Genomic DNA, 20,486 nt, shown 5'->3' on the forward strand with positions numbered 1-20,486 from the left:
CGAATCCAGAGCTCTACACAATTGAATTATCCGCACAGCTGCATCAAACGGTCCACACACCGTGTTTACGAGTCCCCATCACATGCCTGCGCCCGGCCTTGAAGAGCCCGGCGGCCTCCGCAAATATTTTCTCACCCTGATAGCGGACTGGATTTGGAAAGCGAACCAGGATCCCGTTTCGAGCCAAGGTCAAAGTCAAAGAAACTTCCGCGCATCTCCTTCTTTTAAGTGCGGCTTCCCTTCTACGGAGCCGGCGAAAGGCGGGAGAAAGCCGGGCTTTTCAATTTTTGCCCTTGGCAACGCGCCTTGCACTTTCCCGCACGCAGCAGCGGTAGAGGAACCGCCCAAGCGAAGAAACGCGCACGCACAAACACACACGCAGATCTCGCGCACCTGTCGGGCTGACTCCTTGACTTTCCACCAGCCCCGGGAGAGGCGGTGGTGGCGGCGGCGGGATTGCTGGCGTCTCTGCTTCTCCGGACCACAATGGAGCCCCAAAGTGGTCCCGCAACGGTCGCCTCCCCTGCCCGGCTCTCTGCGGCCAGTTCCTTCAGTCCGCGGCTGCTCCCCTCCCGGGGAACCGGCGGCTCGTAAGGTGGGGAGAGAGGCAGAGAGGAAGGGGGCGGAACGGCATTTCACAGCCCGACACGCGCCTCTCCGCCTGCAATCAGCGCCGCCCACTTCTCTCAACCGCTGCACCGCCCGGACTGAAGAAGAAGAGGTGGAGGAGAGAAAGGCGGGATGCTGCAGTTCAACACCTTTGTCACTTGCCAGGCTGTGGGTTTAGAGATGCGGGGGGGGGGGCGATGAAAGCCGCCTTTCGGACCAGTATCTTGGCTGCTTCCCTTTTAAGAGTGGTTGTTGTTGTTTTTTCCTTTTCTTTCCTGTCGTGCTCTCTCTCACGGCTTGGCTCGCAGCCTCTGGTCCTTTTTCTGGATGGCGGCTAAGAGGATTGCGTTTTTATAAGCCTGCTCAGGACCGAACTGAATGAGCTCAGTGGGATGCCCTCCCTTCGAAGCCGACGCAGCTATATGTTCGCGCTTCCCCGCCCCCTGTCCACGTTGGCCAGATTTGCAGGCTGGCCTTTGTTGGTTGAGAGTAGCTGTTAAGGGGTGGGTGGGTGGGTGGGTGTGGGTGTGTGTGTGGAAGTTTCTCAAGATCTGCCCTACAAAATGTAAGCTTTTCTGCCAGGCCTGATCCATCAACGTTCCAGCCTGAGGATCAGAACTGAAATACGGATGAGGAATTAAGGCTGCCCTGCATCCCCTTTGAACATCGTGGTTACTAAGCCTTAATTGCTAAACGGTTAGATCTTTATGACTGGCCTGGTTGGTAGTCCATACCGTTTTAAGACGGCACAAGAAAAATGATCAGTGATCTATTTTTATCGATATGATGAGTATGTTTTATCTGGAATGGAAATGTAACTCTAAGGGCCTTAAAGTTCAGCTATAAAAATGTAGGAGAGGAAATGTTCGGCTTAACTGCTTGCTGTTGATTTCATGGAAATGTCCATGAAGTATTATGGGTAGAAATATTGACACAGCTGGTTGCTGTCTTCCTCCAGGATGTTTCTTTTGCGTGCCAAGTCTAGACTACCACCTGGTGGACTCCTATCTGCTTACTGGACATGCAGATTGCATGGATTTCAAGCCCAGACAATGCTAGCCAGTTGCTTTGCCTTTTCCATTTGCAGCATGATCTAATCAGACCAAGACCGTATGTAGTTTAGACATAAGCCACCATGGGTTAACTGGATGTTTTAGATTGTAACTCTGATAGCCCTTAAAGTCTAGGCAATACAGGTAGTCCTCATCTTACGACCACAATTGAGCCAAAAATTTATGTTGTTAAGTGAGAAATTTGTTAAGTGAGTTTTGCCCCATTTTATGACTTTTCTTGCCCCATTTTTCTAGTGAATCACCGCAGTTGTTAAATTAGTAACACGGTTGTTAAATGAATCTGGCTTCCCCATTCATTTTGCTTGTCAGAAGGTTGCAAAAGGGGATCACATGACCTTTGGAGACTGCAACCATCATAAATATGAACCAGTTTTCAAACATTCGAATGTAAATCATGTGACTGTGGTTATAAGTACGAAAAATGGTCATAAGTAATTTTTTTCAGTGCCATTGTAACTTTGAATGGTCACTAAGTGAACTGTTGTAAGTCAAGGACTATCCATACTTTGGAATTGTGGGAGCTGTATTCTGAAACAGTGGATGTTGGATTGCCTGGTATCTTCCATAATGTAGCAATAGCAATAGCACTTAGACTTACATACCGCTTCACAGTGCTTTACAGCTCTCTCTAAGCGGTTTACAGAGTCAGCATATGGCCCCCAACAATCCGAGTCTTCATTTTACTGACCTTGGAAGGATGGAAGACTGAGTCAGCCTTGAGCCAGTGAGAATCTACCAAACTGCAGGCAGCTGGCAGGCAGCAGAATTACCCTGCAATATTGCATTTTAACCATTGTGTCACCATATCTCATATGTATTCGAGTATAGTACACTATCCATTGCATGTTAGATATTATATGGGGGAGCATCTTCCAAGTGACTTGAGATGATTCAGTAAATTGACTAGAATCACATTAAGCGTGTGTAGAGGACAAAATACTGACCTGATAATGTGTGATTACAGGCCTGCCACGCTCCCTGCCACATCTTTGCGTTGGTGAAGTATATAGAATTTGTAAATCTCTGGCTTTATCTATGAAATCAATATAAAGATTAAAGATTATTTTAATTTTGTGTATCGATGTTTTATATGCCTGTGAACCGCCCTGAGTCCTTTGGGAGATAGGGCGGTATATAAATTTAAATAATAAATAAATAAATAAATAAATAAATAAGCAGGAAGCTGGCAAAATAGCCCTATACATGTAGTCCTTGATTTACAACCACGATGGAGCTCAACATTTCTGTTGCTAAGCAAGGCAGTTAAGTGAGTTTTGCCCCATTTTGTGACTTTTTTGCTATAATTGTTAAGTGAATCATTGCAGTTGTTAAGTGAATCATGGAGTCGTTAAGTGAATCTTGCTTCCCCTATTCCCTTTGCTTGTCGAGCTGGCTGAGATTACAAACCGTGATCACATGATCCTGGGACAATGCAACTGTCATAAGTAAATTAACAGTTGCTAAGGAGGCAAATGTTGATCACGTGACCATGGGAATATTGCAATGGTTATAAGTGAAAAACAGTCATAAGTCACTTTTTCAGGGCTGTTTTAACAGTCACTAAAAAGTGGTTGTAAGTCAAGGATTACCAGTACATTTTCTATGCAAATAAAGATGATGGGACAACAGGTAGCATTTTGTAATCGAATACAGGTAGTCCTCGACTTATAACAGTTCATTTAGTGACTGTTCAAAGTTAAGACTTACGATCATTTTTCAGTTACAACCTTTGCAGGATCCCCATGATCATGTGATCAGAATTCAGATGCTTGGCAACTGGTTCATATTTATGACCGTTGCTGTGCCCCAAGATCATGTGATCACCTTCTGCGACCTTCCGACAAGCAAAGTGAATGGGGAAGCCAGATTCACTTAACAACCATGTTACTAACTTATCAACTGCAGCGATTTATTTAACAACTGTGCCAAGAAAGGTCGTAAAATGGGGCAAAACTCACTTAACAAATGCTTCACTTAGCAACAGAACATTTGGGCTCAATTGTGGTCGTAAGTAGAGGACTACCTGTAATAGTTATGCCCCTAACTGCAGCAGTTTTATGAACGGTCAAGCTTTCTCCTATCAACCATTAGTTGGTCCAAAAAATAATTGTTTCCAAAATATAAGTTGCCAAATTTCAATTCCCATATTCAATTTTTATTTTTCATTTTATGTAGGTGTGAAGGCTTTTTTTGTTTAAGCAGAGCTTTCTTCCCTCCTGTGCAGATCAAGACACTGTTGTTTAGTTGTTTATAAGAAAAAGAACTAATGCTAATTTTAAAAAGCAAAACTAGCAAAACAGGCATGTTCCTTAACTAGTCACTGTAACAATCATGCTTGATCAGGTGTTTTTGGCATATCTGTTAGTCCTAATGACATTAAACTACTTAGTATTACAAGCATATACAAAAATTAATTTGGTTATGTCCTTTCTGTAATAGACTGGCTTATCTATATTGACTCTAAAGTGGTATTTTCACTTTTATTCAAATATTGCAAAATTCAAAAATGTTTTCGTATGGAAGACTTTAATTCTTTCAGTCTGTATTGTACTGTATTGTATAGTATTGTACTGTATTCCCTTGCAAAATAATCTGAATTTCTTATTCAATACATAGTAAAATGAGGGCTGCTTTCTCAATGCTAAAAGTTCTGCAATAGTATGTGCATTAGACTTTTTTAAAAACTCATTAAAAATACTTCATTCCCTTGTATTTGGGATGCTTCTATATTAAATTTACCAGATAAGTGATAAAGATTAGTTCTTCTGAAAATACCCCTAATTTTTTTCTGCACTGATAGTAAAAAATTAAAATCTGATTGTGTATAAATGTATTCAGCAAAGTATAATTAAATTGTACTTTAGACAATTACAATTTTAAAAACTCCTATCTAAATTAAGAGCATCATGCTCGCAGACTGGTACACAATACACCAAAACAAATATGTAAATTTTATTTTATTGCAAGCAGATTTAAACATCTACTGCTTTATAGAGAATCTACACAAAGTCCCAAAATATGGATATAAAGAATTCATGTTATCTACAGAAATGAAAATTTAAAAACAGCACAGAAAATAAACTTTACATCAATGCACATGTATATATCGTATTTATATATAATTTATATATATATATATATCTTAATAATTGAGACTGCTTTGAACCTTTTAATGAAGTATTATAGATTAATCTAACAGAGATTTTAAAGGCTGAATTATCAGGCAAGTGAATTTATCACTGTACCATTTACAAATACATGTCAGTATTTAGTGCTGATGACTATAGATATTTTAATGATTAATGTTCTAGTAACTATGTTCCGCTTTTCCCAAGAGCATTTTCTGCCAATTCTACTTTGCAATATAGATTGAAAGATTATTGAGAACAATAAGCACATCACAGAATTTCAGACATACTTAAAATTCTGTATAGTTTTGACAAAGGTAAAGCTATAGAAACTGATGTGTGCAATTATACAATGTACAATCATACACATAATTATTTCTTTTATAATACTTTTGACAATATTCCATTAAAGCTTTCTGACATGATCTTATGGATATCACAATGTGTAATTTCTTCTGATACTTGCATGATATGTATAATAAACAGGTCAATGCAAGCAGGAGATTAAATGGTTTTGTTTTTGTTTCAGGTAGTTGGACAAAATAATAGACCATAAGTAACTAGGAAAATTGATAGCACTGACTTGGGGAGGAAATAAAACAAAATGAAGTATTCCCTCTTCCTAGATTTCCATCAGTTTTTATTAATTTTATCAAGATTATTTATTGCTACTCATTTGTAATATCTAATTATGGGGTATAATCCACAGTGCATAGAAATAAACCGCAGCTATAAAAAATAATTCTGCAATTTCCTTCGCTTCCACTCAGATCACAAAAGTTTTCCATCACCAAATGGGGTGCAAGCATCACATTGAGCTAATAACCAGTTTAGTTTTTCAGATTTTCAAGGTAAGACGTAATGACTGCCTATCTCACTTATTTGGTAGAATTCAATACTGGGTGCACCAGTGTACATACATTGAGATTTAGTGCATAGAGGTCTCTGCCCTAGAATTTTACACACGTCTCTTTGTAGAAAGGCAATGAAGGAAAATTGAAGTTAATATCTAGATAGCTTTTCCTTTTGTCATTTTCCTAAAATTCTTTTAGAACCCAGAACAAAATGGAGCTTTTAAATTCAAAACTGTCTTCTAACTTAATATAATCAGAGGGAACCCAGATTTGACCATCATTACAGGAGACATTGAGTTTAATGTTAAAAAGTAATTAAGTCTAGGACTAGCTCCTAGAGGGGGACGGTCAAAAAAGTCACACAAGAACGTGTCAGCTACTACATGATTAAAGCCCAGCCTCTTTTTACGTGGGTGATAAAAGGGGGCAGGGTTTTGAAAGTTCAGTCTCAGGCACTCTTTGCCCTTTTTTGACATGCACACACACTTACACACACATATATACACTGCAGATGCCCCTTGAACTCAGTAGTAAAAGACATTTTAATTTTTTTTTTCTCCACAACTACCATTAAATGTTTCAGCCTGTAATTTTTTTGGGGGGGATGGGGTGGGAAACAGTTGCGATGCAACAACATTGCCGTAAGATCTTTCTTGGGCATGCAGGGCAGGAATGCAGCATTTTCAATAACTGCACAAGAGTCTTCCCATTTTAAGGCTAATGGATGGAAATGAAAACATAAAGGAGCAAGTGATACAAAGTTTTATGGAACAATACAAAATAATGGTGGCAGCAATTCCTTGTAAGACTTGCTTATTGAAAGCCAATATTTACAAGCCAAAGCAAATAAAATAAAAATCAGCAGCTTTGGATGAATTTGAAAGAACGAACCTATGTCTAATATTAACATTCATCAGAGTTTCTACAATCTCAATTCCATTATAAGCTAAATTCTAGAGCTCCAAAACTCATATGTATAAAAAAATTCCTCTAAAACATATACTTAAAAATAGAATTGATATATTAACAAATGTATGCATAAATCAGATATATAAAGAGCTTCAATATTGAAAAATATTTCATTGCAAAGGCATTTTTTAGATTTCTAAAAAAATACATTAAAAATAATTTTGCTAATTATACCCAGAGAGAGATTTATCACTAGTACAGGTATAAAATCAAGTTGATTTTCTTTTATATAAGAAATATTTATATATTTACATTTTACAACCAGTGTTTTATGTAGGGGACTTTTCTACCCAATCTTCAAGTATGCAGTGTCAAATAAATATATAACATTAAATATGTTGTGTGTTAGCAACACCAGAAATGGAAATTGCTTGCAATTACCGAAATGCTATGATATGGGGAACTGTATGGAATAGGAAAACATAAAAATGACAACATTCATTAGTGCTTGTTCCTCACATGATGACGCAAAAATGATGAGATATTATGTTGTGACATTACAACACAAGATCCATTCATTACAACACAAAATGTCATGTGCAAGTAGATAAGGGGTGAAGTTTGCATTATGGTATATGTTTTCCTCACTTGCCCCATCATTACCAGCTTCACCAGACTTGGACTCCTATGAACAATCCAGATTCTTTTCTTTTTTTTTATAATCTTTGGTATATAATGTATATTTCACAATTTACCTTTTAAAACATTTGTTGTCCCCACTTGCTCAGGAAGTTAACAGGGAATTTGCACAAACAGCAATGTTAAGTTTCAGTAATCTTTAAGTCTTTTTTTATACTCTAAATAAAATACTGGAGGAAAAATTAAACCATGCTGGTATGTGTTTGCTATTATTAAAATCAATAGATAGCAAACTAGAGTCACAAACGACTATTTAAATAATGGGAATACACCACATAGTGGTGCTAGCTAACACACACAGTCACAGTTAATACCATAAAATTTCTTCTTAGTGTTGATTCCCCTTCTATTTTTAATATCAAATTAAAAGTAAAACAAGAAATACTTGCTTTAATAATAATTTGTTAAATAATCAATTATTTGCTTTTCTTAATTAAAATAAGACCACAGACTAGCAGAACACTTCCTAATATACTATTTTAGAGCTACTATGGTTTTTATTACTACAAACTCCTATGGCTGAATTTGAAGGTTCAATAATTACTTTCAGTCTAATTGCTGTACTGATCACATCACACATTTGACTTAGCCAGACTGACTTCTTAAGGATTATATTAAATATACTTTAAAAGCATTGGTCTTTAGCAAAAAAAGAAGAAGAAGAAGAATATTTTGAGATCACATAGTCCTGTTCCGATAATACAAAGATATTAGAATCTGTTTCTTGTGTGCTGATTTGCACAGCAGAAACATCCACAGAAAAAGCCAAGGACAAAGACTGCCAAAAGCAGCATTAGCGAATATACTTGCTGACTGAACATCCAAAAGCATTATTTATGACTGACCATTTTTCAAAATTCATATCCAGAGATAGTCACAAATCGAAGCAGGGCTCATCGAACAAATATAAAGGGATGATGGAGGTAATACACACAGTTTTTGACTGACAAGAATGAAAATAGCGTTAGAACTATTTCCACAGTACCAGACTGTGTACATAACTTATTGTTTCAATAGTTCAAAAACATAAAAAAAGACCAATACTCCTGGTTTTGTAGCAGGCTTGTCAGGATCTTACATGTGGCAGCAAAAGTCATGATTTCCTGGTTGGGTTCTTAAATGGTCCTTTGCAGGTGGGCTGGGGTGGGAGCTGCTGTAGTTCTTAAAGGCTTGAGTTGGTGATCTGTCACAGAGATGTTTCAAAACCTGCACTTTGGTGGTAGTACTGTGTGCTGGAATTGCAACGCTTGGAATAGTTGGAGTAGCCAAAGATAGATGGGAGCATTGAATAATCATAGTTTTGCCAGCGTGTGACCATTATTTTTTTAGAATGAGAATGAGACCTTTTTGCTGAGGACTTCTTGCATTCATTACTTCGATATTTTGGTCTCTTCAAAGAGGCAAGAGGTGTGAATTCTGAAACAGGGTCCTGATCGTGGTCTGATGTTTTCTGCCAAAAAAATCAAAACAAATATATACTTTTTTAATAGTCACAACTGAAATTAAGTACTACTATCTAAAAGTGACAATATGGTCAAATGACTACAGAATTAACCTTGGACAGCTGTTTGAAAATACTAGAGTCAAGACAATTGGAATGAGGGAACAATTTCAGTTCATTTTATGTGGCTTTAATATTGTGGATGATGGGAATAAGAAAATCCTCAGCTAAGAGCCGCTTTTTATACTGTTTCTTACATGATTCTACATACTCATGACATATTGAAATTACAGAAATTGCAGGCAGTTTTCTTCAATTTCAAAAGAGAATAGTTATGTGGATATTTCCATGCAAGAATTAACTTGCCCTTCCTATAACCAAAACTACGAAGACAAAACCTCCTGATTTTTGAGCCATGGCTATAAAAGTCTGGATATGAAGAAAAAAGCCATAGTTGGCAAACAGTGCTCTAAGTTCTACCTGTTACAGTGATAACAGATTTGAAAGCAATCCTAAAAGACTGAAAATATAAACCTCATTTACTCGGGAGTCGCAAAGCCTTGATTTGTGTTTTCCTGTAGCTTTGGGGTTCAAGGAGCAAAACTACAGTACCTGTAATTATCCCCCTCAAATGTTATCTTTTGTATAATACATTATGGTGGGTAGAGGGATCCAGTGGTCAAAATCAGAGTGATTTTTATCATCATATGACTAGCAGTTGCCCTTATTACAATCTGAAAAATAAGCTTTGTTTTTAGCAATTCTTCCATCCAATTGTTCCCATCTCCTGTCTGAGCAATGTGACAACATTTTTTGAGCTACAGTGGGTTGCCAGTGACAGATTTATTTTATAGAAAACACAAATTAATCACTTAACTTAAACTGTTCCCTCAAATGATAACCAGTTCTATTGAATTGAGGAACATCTTACAATTATTCAATCTGTGGAATGATCCTCCCCCAAACCAATTTATCTGACATTTTGAATGGATTTTCACTATCAGATAGGCTATTTAATTCTACAGATGTTTTTACTGTATATTTTATCTCAAAATATAAATACCTTTTAAAAATGAAAAAAATTGGCATGCTTATTCTCTGATAATTTAGCTTTTCTGCATATTTTATCTTATAATGCTAAAAAAACCAAAAACATTGCATTTTTCCCTTGTGATGTGGGATATTTTTTCCAAAAACGAATTTCCAGCTTCAGATATCAAACTAGATTAGACTACTTTTGAATGGAAAAGAAAAAGGTCAGGTCATTTTAGAAACTCTGTTTTGGGCTACTAAAGCACTTCAAGTTATCTTCATCCCTAATTTACAAGGAAATATTTAGGGTTGCACAAATATCTGAAGGACTGATTCACAAAGCATACTGGGGAAAGCTTCAGTAGCTGTTCCTGACTGTCTAAGGGCAAAGAACATGCACAATTGCTTTGCCTTCATAGTGTTCCCAAAGGCAGGATTATCTGTAGGTGAAGAGTTGGTGACAGTTGTTGAGGAAGCTATACAAGACTTCCAAGAAGATATGTCTGCTTTAAAGCACCAGGAAGAACTGCTTCATTCATGCTAATTTCCTTTGGGAAATTTTCTTCTGAATGTTTCACACAACCCTGGATATGTTTAACTTTCCAAGGGCTTCTTTGCACATTATAATCTATGCAATACAACATATGTGAAATTGTACCTCTGTTCCTTGTTCCTCATTTGTAATGTGTGAAAATATTTCTTAGAGAAATTTATTTATTCTGAACTGCATACTCCTGTGTACCTGTAATGTCCATCCAAGTGCTTTGAAGTCTGTAGTTTTTGCTTATATACATGTTTGGAGATTTAAGATAAATATTGGACCTTTGAGACTTGTTTCATCATGTTAGGTACAGGCAATGTTACAGATTGGCAGCATTCATTATATATGGAAGTTTTATACAAATTACTTGGGAAAATGTTCTTTGACTCATCTTACACATAGTTGTTTGAATACCATATTTAATTAAACTGCAATTGTGCATGCAACCTAACTAAAATCAGTGAAAAAAATAAAACAAATTAGATTGCTTTTCAAATTCTATTTTTTTTCAGAATGCATGCACGTACATGCTCCCACAACATTCTATTATTAAAAACTTACCTGTATGGTGAACTAATGAAAAACAGACTATAATACTCAGAATAGAAGAATCAGACTTAAACTGAGAAAATACAGCAAAACCTCTGGAGGAAATGGCTTTCTCTTTGAAAATATCACAGCACACTAGTAGAAATTACCTAATGGTACCATGGTCAATGCTGTTACCTATCAGTGATCTAATTATGTCTCGGAAGCAGAAAGGTTTCCTTCAAGGAGTGGGTCATCGTTGTTCATCAAAGTATTTAGAGTTGATTTATGTTTCAAACTCCTCTGCAAGGATGAGGAAAAACACAAACTATACAATAGGTCCAATATGAATATCTTAAGAGGAACATGTAAATAATTGTGTTAGGATAGCTCATATAAGCAAAAATCTTTAAATCCTGCTAATGAAAACCTGACAAGTTGAGAAAAAATGTCAAGAAATAACTGTTTTATCATAGTTAGAATTCAGTGGCTTTACATTCTTTTATAAAATGGTTGTTTTTTTTTCTAGTTTTACATTTGTAGTGGATCTTAGTCATGAACTTCAGAAGATAGTAACTGTTCTTTGTTCAAATAATAGCGACTTTAGCATTAACTGTCACCGTTCCTGCTGAAATTAGATCTGATTAAAAATTGTGATCCTTTGCATTGGTTCTCTTTGCAACTGAGAATTTGTTTCTGGAAAGACCTGTGATGCTTTTAAATGGAAAGATAAATACCTTACACGATTATGCAAAAGATAGAATGAAGACACCCGTAGGCCACATGCAGAAAAGTAGTTATAGCTTTATATCCTATTCAGAACTTCAAATCTGACTTTTATTTTCAGATTTAATGCTTGTTTTTTACTGTTATTTTAATCAAAAAGAAAATTTGAATTAAAGGAATAATATTTTGCTTACAAAATGTTTGAAGCAAGAAAAATGTTACTGTAAGTAGAAATGAAGGTACATTAATACCCATCTTATAAAACCAGAATAATTACATATAGCAGGCTAAATGAGATAAATGTATAATTGTCAGAAAAAGATACAAGTTAGAAGAAATTCTAATTAGCTTTATGTAATAGTCTAGAATTATCATAGGAAATCAGATTTGGCTAATAATTTACCAAAAGAAAAGGATTCCTCCAAAGCTTTTGCAGTTTCACTGATTTAATAGCCCAATGCAGTTGTCATACACGCTTTATTAAGCCATGGAAACAAAACAGCAAAAGAAAGAAAGAAAGAAAAAAAGAGTCAATCGTCCTCCTTCAAGTTTAGAGGTTAAGAATAAATGTTCTTGCTTACCACTCAGAAATGACAAGCAGAGCAACATAAAGACAGTAAAGAACTTGGAAAAAAAGATCAGACTTGTACTATCAAAATGGAAATTGAAAAGTAAAAGAATAAATCTCTGTATGATATCCAGGCCAAACGTCAAGTATAGAGATTCCTGATCCTGCTTTACAAGATTAGATAAAAGTTTAGCTTATGTTTAGAAAAAAGATCCTAATTTCATCAAATTAGGAAAGATTACATGCTGGTATGCAAAGGGAAATTAGAATAAAAAAACCTAATAGTTCTGGGCATACTTTGAAAATGATTTAGTGCCAGTACTTGGAACTTCTCATGAACCTCTCTGCTATCCATTGAAGGAACCCAATTTTTCTATGACTTTTACACTAATTTCAAAAAGGCATTCCTGCTACATGATTAATTTTAATAAGGTTTCTTAAGACAATAGCATCTTCTCCCAAGCCTGAAACACCTAGAAGTATGAAAGAAAACACCTAGATTCTTTAATAAATAGCAGAGATGCTACCCTCATACAAGAGCCAAAACATTTTGAATCATTTTCAAAGTAAGCATACTTTGAATCCATAGATTTAGGCAGACATGTTCATATAATGGCAATCATGGTTCATGATTACAAATGAACAATGGCATTCAGGAATTCCCATCACATCTATGCTTAGCAATTGTTGTTATTATTTAAATTACTAAAAAAAGAATATAACACAACAGGGATATTCTATTGTATTATTTATATACAAACAATGATAAAGAATACATGCATACAGTTACATATATCGTTCACTGGGAAATGCAAAGTAAAAATCTATAGAAATATTGTAATTGTTGTTTAATGTTCCACTGAGGAGATGAATTATGATTGATACGTTGCGATTCTGAATGCACTTTCTAACATCCTCTCAATGATATGACCACACATGCAGAAAGGCAGGAAAAAAAATCACCTTTTGCTCCATTAGAAACTTAGACTGCTTGAAGTCTGAGAAAGCATAAAGATGGTAGACTGCTCAACAGAAAGGCACTGGTGTTTAGTCTGATTTCCCAAGAAGATTGATGGTAGTACCCGTGCACATCGTTTTTAGTGTAAAGCAAGGTAGCAGTTATTTAGGAAAAGCAGTATGGAAGACAGGAGTGTATTGAGAGTGGGAAAAGAAGAAACAGAAGGAATAAATCTGATTAAATCCCAAAGGCTTACAAAGAAACATAGACAATGTAATGCATATAGAAAGTTGCACATTCATATCACGGAGAAATCCTTCAAACTTGTACACCAGATACTTTTATGAACATAGTACAACATCCTCATTACTGTAATCCTATACATGACAACTCAGCTATATCACTGCATTCAGTAGTTCTTTAGACAAGTGTGACATGCTACAAACCAGTTCTTGCTTCTACTACTTACTATTACTGTATTACTACACATTTAATTCCTTGTTCTGCAACTGTTTCAGTTCTATAATGGCTACTACCATAGGCCATTCAGATTATTTAATACAATGCAATTTATATAGCATATTGTGATTTTAAAAAAAAATAATGTCCTAAAAATAATCTCTAGGCAACAATCTGAAGATAAGGCCATTCATTTAAATTTAGTCATATAGGTTTGTATTTGAAATGTCAACATAGGTGAATCATATTACATTTAAAAGATTATCCTACAGTCAATCCTACACTGAGCTTGACTGAAAAAAACAAGAGTTAAATAATATGTTTATATCACTTTGGCAAACTGAATGTCGGATTCTTTTCATCCAAATCAGACTATTTAGAGAAATTACCATGTCATTAAATGCATGGGAAAGAATATAAATGCTAATAAATTTGATGTCAGATTTTGAGATCAAAATGTCTGGTTTAGGCTTTCCCTTCCTGTCTCCTTCCACTTATGATATTTCAGATTGACTGGAAACTTGGATGTTGAACATCATGCTTTGTACTTCACTGTGCTTTATTATTTGGAGGATTTCTTCACAATATTAGGCTTTAGAGTTTAGTGACCATGAGAACAGATTTCCTGGTGTTTTCCCAGCATCTATGGCTGGCATCTTGAAAAACAAAGTAATTGCTAAGCAGACCACGGGCAATGGACCAGAGATTTTATAGCTAGGTGTCCTGACTTCTAATTGGCCTTTGGCCAAGCTGGTTTCTGATTGGTGCAGACTGATAAGGGCTTGTTGGAAACCTGCTCAGTTACCTGTGGTCTGCATAGTTATTCCACGAAATCCAAGATAAATGCTTGCTTGAGAATTTCAACAGCATATAGGAAAGGGAAGAGAGAATAATATGTGACCCTGTTTTGGAATGCATTCCTCTGAAGTCTTTATTGGAGGTTAGATAAAACATTAGAAGCAGTAGTGGTTTTTATCCTAATTTGGCATACCACATTATAGATCTATGAAGTTTAGAGCAGATTTGATTTTTAAAGGGTGATTTAAGAAAGAATTAGATTATCAGGGTAACAGATTTTTGATTTTGGGTACAATGCCTTTGACTGCAGTGATACTTCTATCTTTTAAAGTTATGATACACTGATGCTAAAACCATTCAACCCATCATACATTCAACTCTGCAGGTGTGGGCATGTCTATGGAGACAATCTGTTTGAATAGCTAGAAAGAAGTTGGTTTACACAATTATAGTAAGGAACCAAAATGGAAATAAGCTTTATAAAACATGAATACATAAAGATATAGTCTCTAGCTTACTTCCTGGCAAGCAAAGTAAAACTATGTAAACATTTGGATATAATTGGCAGAAAATAGAATATAATATCAAAATAATATGTTATTATATCCTTTTAAATTGCATGACATTAAATATAATCTTTCTAATCTGTGCTGGAAGGATTTTAATTCCCTTGTTACATATCTGTAAAGGTAATGGAAATTTAATAATCATTTTAATATTTTGAGAAAACTGAAAATTATACAATAGTCTTTAATCACAATGTAATTTTATTATCCATTTTCCTTGGAAACGAATAAATATATGCTATTTTTTTAGGTGCCAAACTGACTGTAGCAAAACTAAGATGCATCTTTCTTGGGACCAATAGTAGTTTAAAAAGTAAGAAACAATAGAAAAACTCTTTGAAGAATCTTTTAAAGTTTGTTTTGCTCACCTTTGGTCTCCATATAACAAGACTGTGGAATACAATATAACAATGTAATTCCTATGGTAGTAAATTATATCTATTTATACAGGTTTTTGATATAAAAAGGGCCTCTGTGGCTCAGACTGGTAAGACAGTCTGTTATTAACAGCAGCTGTCTGCAATTACTGCAGGTTCAAGCCCCACCAGGCCCAAGGTTGACTCAGCATTCCATCCTTTATAAGGTAGGTAAAATGAGGACCCAGATTGTTGGGGGCAATAAGTTGACTTTGTATATAATATACAAATGGATGAAGACTATTGCTTGACATAGTGTAAGCCGCCCTGAGTCTTTGGAGAAGGGCGGGATATAAATGCAAAAAACAAAAAAAATTGGTATGGATTTTTACGATTTTATATCTCTTTTTAAGATTAAAAATTTATATATACTCTCAAATTATGTGATTTGTATATTGTTGTTTTTGTCATTTTTTCTTTTTTCAAAGATACATTATATTCCAATCATATATAAAATAAACTACTATGTAAAATGTTACAATAACTTACTGTATTCTCAGTGTCTTACTAATTGATTCAATAAAAATGTAAACAATAACATCAGAGACATTTAGAAGGTATTTAGGTAGATATTTTCTGTAAAAGCAAAGCTAAATTTTTACCTGAATTCTTTCTGTTGCTGTGGGCCATATCTGCTGGCACAGAATCTTTTTGAGCACATCTGGAAGAAGACTAACAATTATAAGCATAATAATGCCCAGCCATGCAGGACCAGTAGATAGCATCTGCAGGAATACGTAGTACATCCTCTGGTAGTTGAGAAATGGCCTAAAGGATGAAAAATAAAATACTGTCAATTGTTAAAGCAATTAACAATTGCTTTAACAATAATGTTAAAGCAATATAGATTTCAACATGCATGTTTTTATTATTATATCCCATGTCCGCATTCCTAAACTGGTTAGATCAAAACACTATGTTTTCACTGGATTTTAGTGTTCTGCATGGCGATAGCTACAATGCCAGTATTTTCTATTAACCTGTCTCTTTAATGTACATATTTACATTGGCAGAGTAGCCTTCCCCAAGCTAGGAGAAAAAATATTTTACAAGCAATTTTGGAGAGCCACTTTGGTTTAGTGGTTAAGTTACCAGTCTAGCAACTAAGAGAATTTTAATTCCTCTTTAGGCATGGAAGATGGCTGAATGATTTTGGGACAGTCAGGGCCCCATTAGAGCCTAGAAAAATAACAAGAAAAGGGAGCAGAAGCAATTAGGAACTAATTTTGTGTATGTGTGTGTATATATACAAACACACATACATAAATGCATCCACATACATACAAAACTAGCTGAATGTAAATAATTGCACACAGACATTTTATTACCTCAGGATGTGGTGCTTTCTCCTCTCCTGTTTAAGGTGAACCAGTGGAGAAGGTCATCCAATAGTGTGGGATGAGGTATCAACTGAGTATGATAATGATACTCAGTTTTATATTTCCACCCCGGGCCATCTAAAAGATGCTGTAGAGGTTTCCATGGTCCGGAGACTATTGGGGCCTAGATACACAATGTGACTCTGGATGTCTGAACTTTTACATGCAATAGACAACGGGATTTAAATATCGATTCACAATGATGCTTACCAAATGATCCCTCCCCAGAGAAGAGAAAAGACAATGTAGAAAAGTAGTGATCCCCAGATGACAAAGTGGTTGATCCATGTCCAATAGCGAGTATCCAGTGCAAGCTGTATAGAAAGATACTACTATCAATATTTCAGGATCTATAGGAAAGGAGACTATATAAATATTTATTTGCTTTATGATGGCCTTAACATGACTATATAAATATTTGTTTGCTTTACAATGGCCTCAACATGCTGAATCCTGGATTTTTGAGCAATTTGTACTTAGCTGATTAAATCAAAGTGCTGAAATGTACTCCTAAATAATACAATATAGTTGTATATAAATTGCAGTTTTTATCAGCATTTATCAGGCTATTTCACCCCCTACATTTTTCTGCTTCCATACTATGTAATTTTCTTCTTCATTTTCACATCAGATCTATTCCTTCACGAGCCAAAAATATATTTTATTTCTCATCTTTCTCTACATCATATTTCTCAGAAGCTTCAATTGTAAAATTATTCTTTGTTTACCACTGAAATAGCTATTGATAGTTTCTTCTAAAAGCTACAAGCATTCAAATCTAATTGGAAGCCAAATACAGAACGGTTCTTAGAAACTCTTTATATAAAGGGCTGATAAGATGAGGTATTTTATGTAATTAATTGTACAGGCTCTTTTTAAAATTTCTTTGAATCACACCAGTAACAAGTCTCATTATGATCAACATCAGTACCAATGATTTCTAAAAAATCATTTTCTTAAAGGACTAAATAATCAGAGAGCTCTGAGAGAATACCACAGCTTTTAATTTATGAGGGAAAAATCTCTTTATTACCTTTTGTATGGCATGAATATCTTTATAAACTTTTATTTTGTTTTCTTTGAGGTATTACTTTTTCTTAAGTAACATCCAAATCATTTGGATTATAAGAACGTTGTCATTTTGACGTTTTAGAAAATTATACCTTTAATGTAACGGTGAATACCAATACAGTGAACACCAGTGTTCCAAAGGTCCAGTTTCCAAACATCTATTCAGGAAGGAATAAATAAGTCCTAGGTTAGAGAACAATGTTGTTTATAGGTAGTCCTAGACTTATGATCACAGTTGGGATCAGAATTGCCCAAGCAAAGCAGCCAAAGGAGTCATGCCTGATTTTATAACATTTTTTGCCATTGGTATTAAACAATCACAAAGTTGTTAAGTGAATCACAAAGTTGTTAAGTGAATCCAGCTTCCCCCCACCCTGACTTTGTTAGAATTCAGTTGGGAAAGTCGCAAATGATCACATGATCCCTGGATGCGGCAATCTTCTTAGATGATGCTGGTTCCTAAACACCTGACTCTAGATCACAGGAACCTGGGGATGCTGTAACACGTGTGAGGGGTGATAATAAGTCACTTTTTATAGTGCTGTTGTAACTTTGAAGAGTCACTAAATAAATGGTTATAAGTTGAGAACTACCTGTAATAGACCAATATGATGATGACACATGGGAATTAAACATTTAATGCTTGCAACACATCCTGTATACTACTACTGAATTCAGCTTTCTAAGATTGAGTCATAATGCTACAACCCATGTATAGGTACTCCTCAACTTATAACCATTTGTTTAGTGACTGTTGGAAGTTACAACGGCACTGAAAAAAGTGACTTATGACCAGTTTTTAACATGACAGTTGCAGTAACCCCATGGACATGTGATCAGTATTCAGGCACCTGAAAACTGACATGTCTTTTTGACAGTTACACTCTCCCGGAGATATGTGGTAACTCTTGTAATCTTTGTAGCTGGCTTCCAAAAAGCAAGGTTAATGGGAGAAACCAGGTTCACTTAATGACTGCATGATTTACTTAACAACTGCAGTGATTCACTTAACAGCTATGGCAAAAAAGGTTGTAAAATGGGGCACAATTCACTTAACAATTGTTTTGCTTAGCAATAGAAATTTTGGGCTCCATTGTGGTTGTTAAATTGAGGACTACCTGTAAAAGTCAGAAGCCTCAGCAAGTACCAAAATATAGAAATACAAAAAGAAAGAAAGAAAGAATGAAAGAAAGACCTCCTGCCTGCCCAGCATACAATCATAATCAGTGAACCTGGAATGCTGGGCAACTGATGGAATTTGGGTATGGGGTAGAAGATATCCAGGTATAAAACAGAATGGGTGGAATTGGAAGTTTCCATTGTGATATAAATAAACATAGTGTTTCAATACTGTATTATTTTACACTTTCATTATATTTAAAATACATTTTATGATTCACACAATTTTGTGCCCTGCATCTTTTATGGGCAAGTTGGATTGAAAAGGCTGTCTATGAGAGGAAAGAGCAAATGTCATTTTAACTGGATAGTACATGAATTATAATGTAAAAAGATTTAAATCCCATGCATCCTTATCAAGAAATAAATCCAATAGAATAAAAAAAAACCCTTACATCCTGCACAAGATTTTCTCTGTTAATATCAAATGTAAAACAAAATAAAACTCATCCTTATCATTGTTGGTCTGATTTGAAATTAATCCATAATACCAATAAAATAACTTTAGCTACCAAATGACGGATCCAGAAATGTGTAACTCCACTTGCAGAATAATTAGAATAATGTTACAATCTCTTCTCCCTCTCGTGGACAACTTCCCACTCTTGAGAGATGAAGAAGCCTCTGAGGTATTGTGAAAGAACTATACTTAAAAAAGGAAGCGATATTTCTAATTTTCCTCTTCAACATATAAGTTTTAAAATGATGAATACATTTTGGATATTAGATCTCATGTATTAGTGTATTCCAAAACTTTGCATCAAATAGTGATCAGAATTAGAGATCAACAAACAGAATAGAATTCAGGAGTGAAATCAACAACAAGAAGGTACTTTTTTAAGATGAATCACATGACTCTTGTTTCCAATTTTATGTTAATGTTTGATATTTGCAACAAACAAGACAAATTCCTTGTTTTTCCAATCACACTTGGCCAATAAAGAATTCTTATTCTTATTCTATTCTATTCTATTCTATTCTATTCTATTCTAATAATTTAAAATATCTTCCTTGATTTTACATACATTTCCATATTCATGGGAAAATATTTAACATTATTAAAAAAATGTCCATTTTCAAAATAATGCGCATTTTAATTTGGCATTAAAATGAATGAGATACAGGTAATTCAGTATCAGTTGTTCAGTTGTTTATGTTTATATGAATACTGAACTTTTTTATAACAATTCATGTTTTCAAGGCCCTATCAGTGGCCGGTGATGAATTCTAGATCAGTCCATAATAAAACCACTTGAGCCACGACTTAATTGTTGAGGAGAAAACTGTATCACTAAAACCTGGCTGGGTCAAGAGGGCAGGATTATGTTCTTTGAGATCTGCCTAGCCAGTTCCTGGGTTTGGCATCAGCCTCAATTCCAGGTAGGCGTGGGGGAGTGGCAATGAACATCTGGGATATTTGGGAAGCATCCAAGGGCCTTGCTCCATAGATTGCCAGATGCAGCTGTTGCAACAGCTGTTGCTGTTGTATCAGCCCTCTTGCTTGTATAGCAACCTCCCTGCCTGAGCTTCTTGATTTCATGGCTGGGCTGGC

General features: G+C 35.4%; 2 protein-coding genes across 5 annotated transcripts in view; both read right to left on the reverse strand.

Annotated features, from left to right (window-relative positions):
- The window catches only part of MCF2L (MCF.2 cell line derived transforming sequence like), a 103,852-nt gene extending 103,268 nt beyond the window's left edge, over positions 1–584 (reverse strand). The window contains exon 1 of the mRNA XM_058186828.1: positions 394–584. The gene's annotated coding sequence lies outside the window, so the exon portion shown is untranslated. The remainder of the gene's footprint in view (positions 1–393) is intronic.
- Positions 585–4,622: 4,038 nt separating this feature from the next.
- ATP11A (ATPase phospholipid transporting 11A) overlaps positions 4,623–20,486 on the reverse strand; it is a 137,064-nt gene continuing 121,200 nt past the window's right edge. The window contains exons 25-29 of one of the 4 annotated variants that reach the window (XM_058184438.1): positions 17,848–17,913; positions 16,895–16,998; positions 15,908–16,073; positions 10,985–11,117; positions 8,585–8,722 (exon numbers count right to left, since the gene is read on the reverse strand). In XM_058184438.1, coding sequence (XP_058040421.1) covers positions 11,028–11,117; positions 15,908–16,073; positions 16,895–16,998; positions 17,848–17,913 — 426 coding nt within the window. In that variant the 3' untranslated portion in view covers positions 8,585–8,722; positions 10,985–11,027. Of the gene's footprint in view, positions 8,723–10,984; positions 11,118–13,166; positions 14,376–15,907; positions 16,074–16,894; positions 16,999–17,847; positions 17,914–20,486 lie in introns of those variants that run through there. The other 3 variants (XM_058184437.1, XM_058184436.1, XM_058184439.1) reach the window with 3 other exon arrangements.

Source organism: Ahaetulla prasina, chromosome 5, assembly GCF_028640845.1.
Source record: "Ahaetulla prasina isolate Xishuangbanna chromosome 5, ASM2864084v1, whole genome shotgun sequence".
Taxonomy (NCBI): domain Eukaryota; kingdom Metazoa; phylum Chordata; class Lepidosauria; order Squamata; family Colubridae; genus Ahaetulla; species Ahaetulla prasina.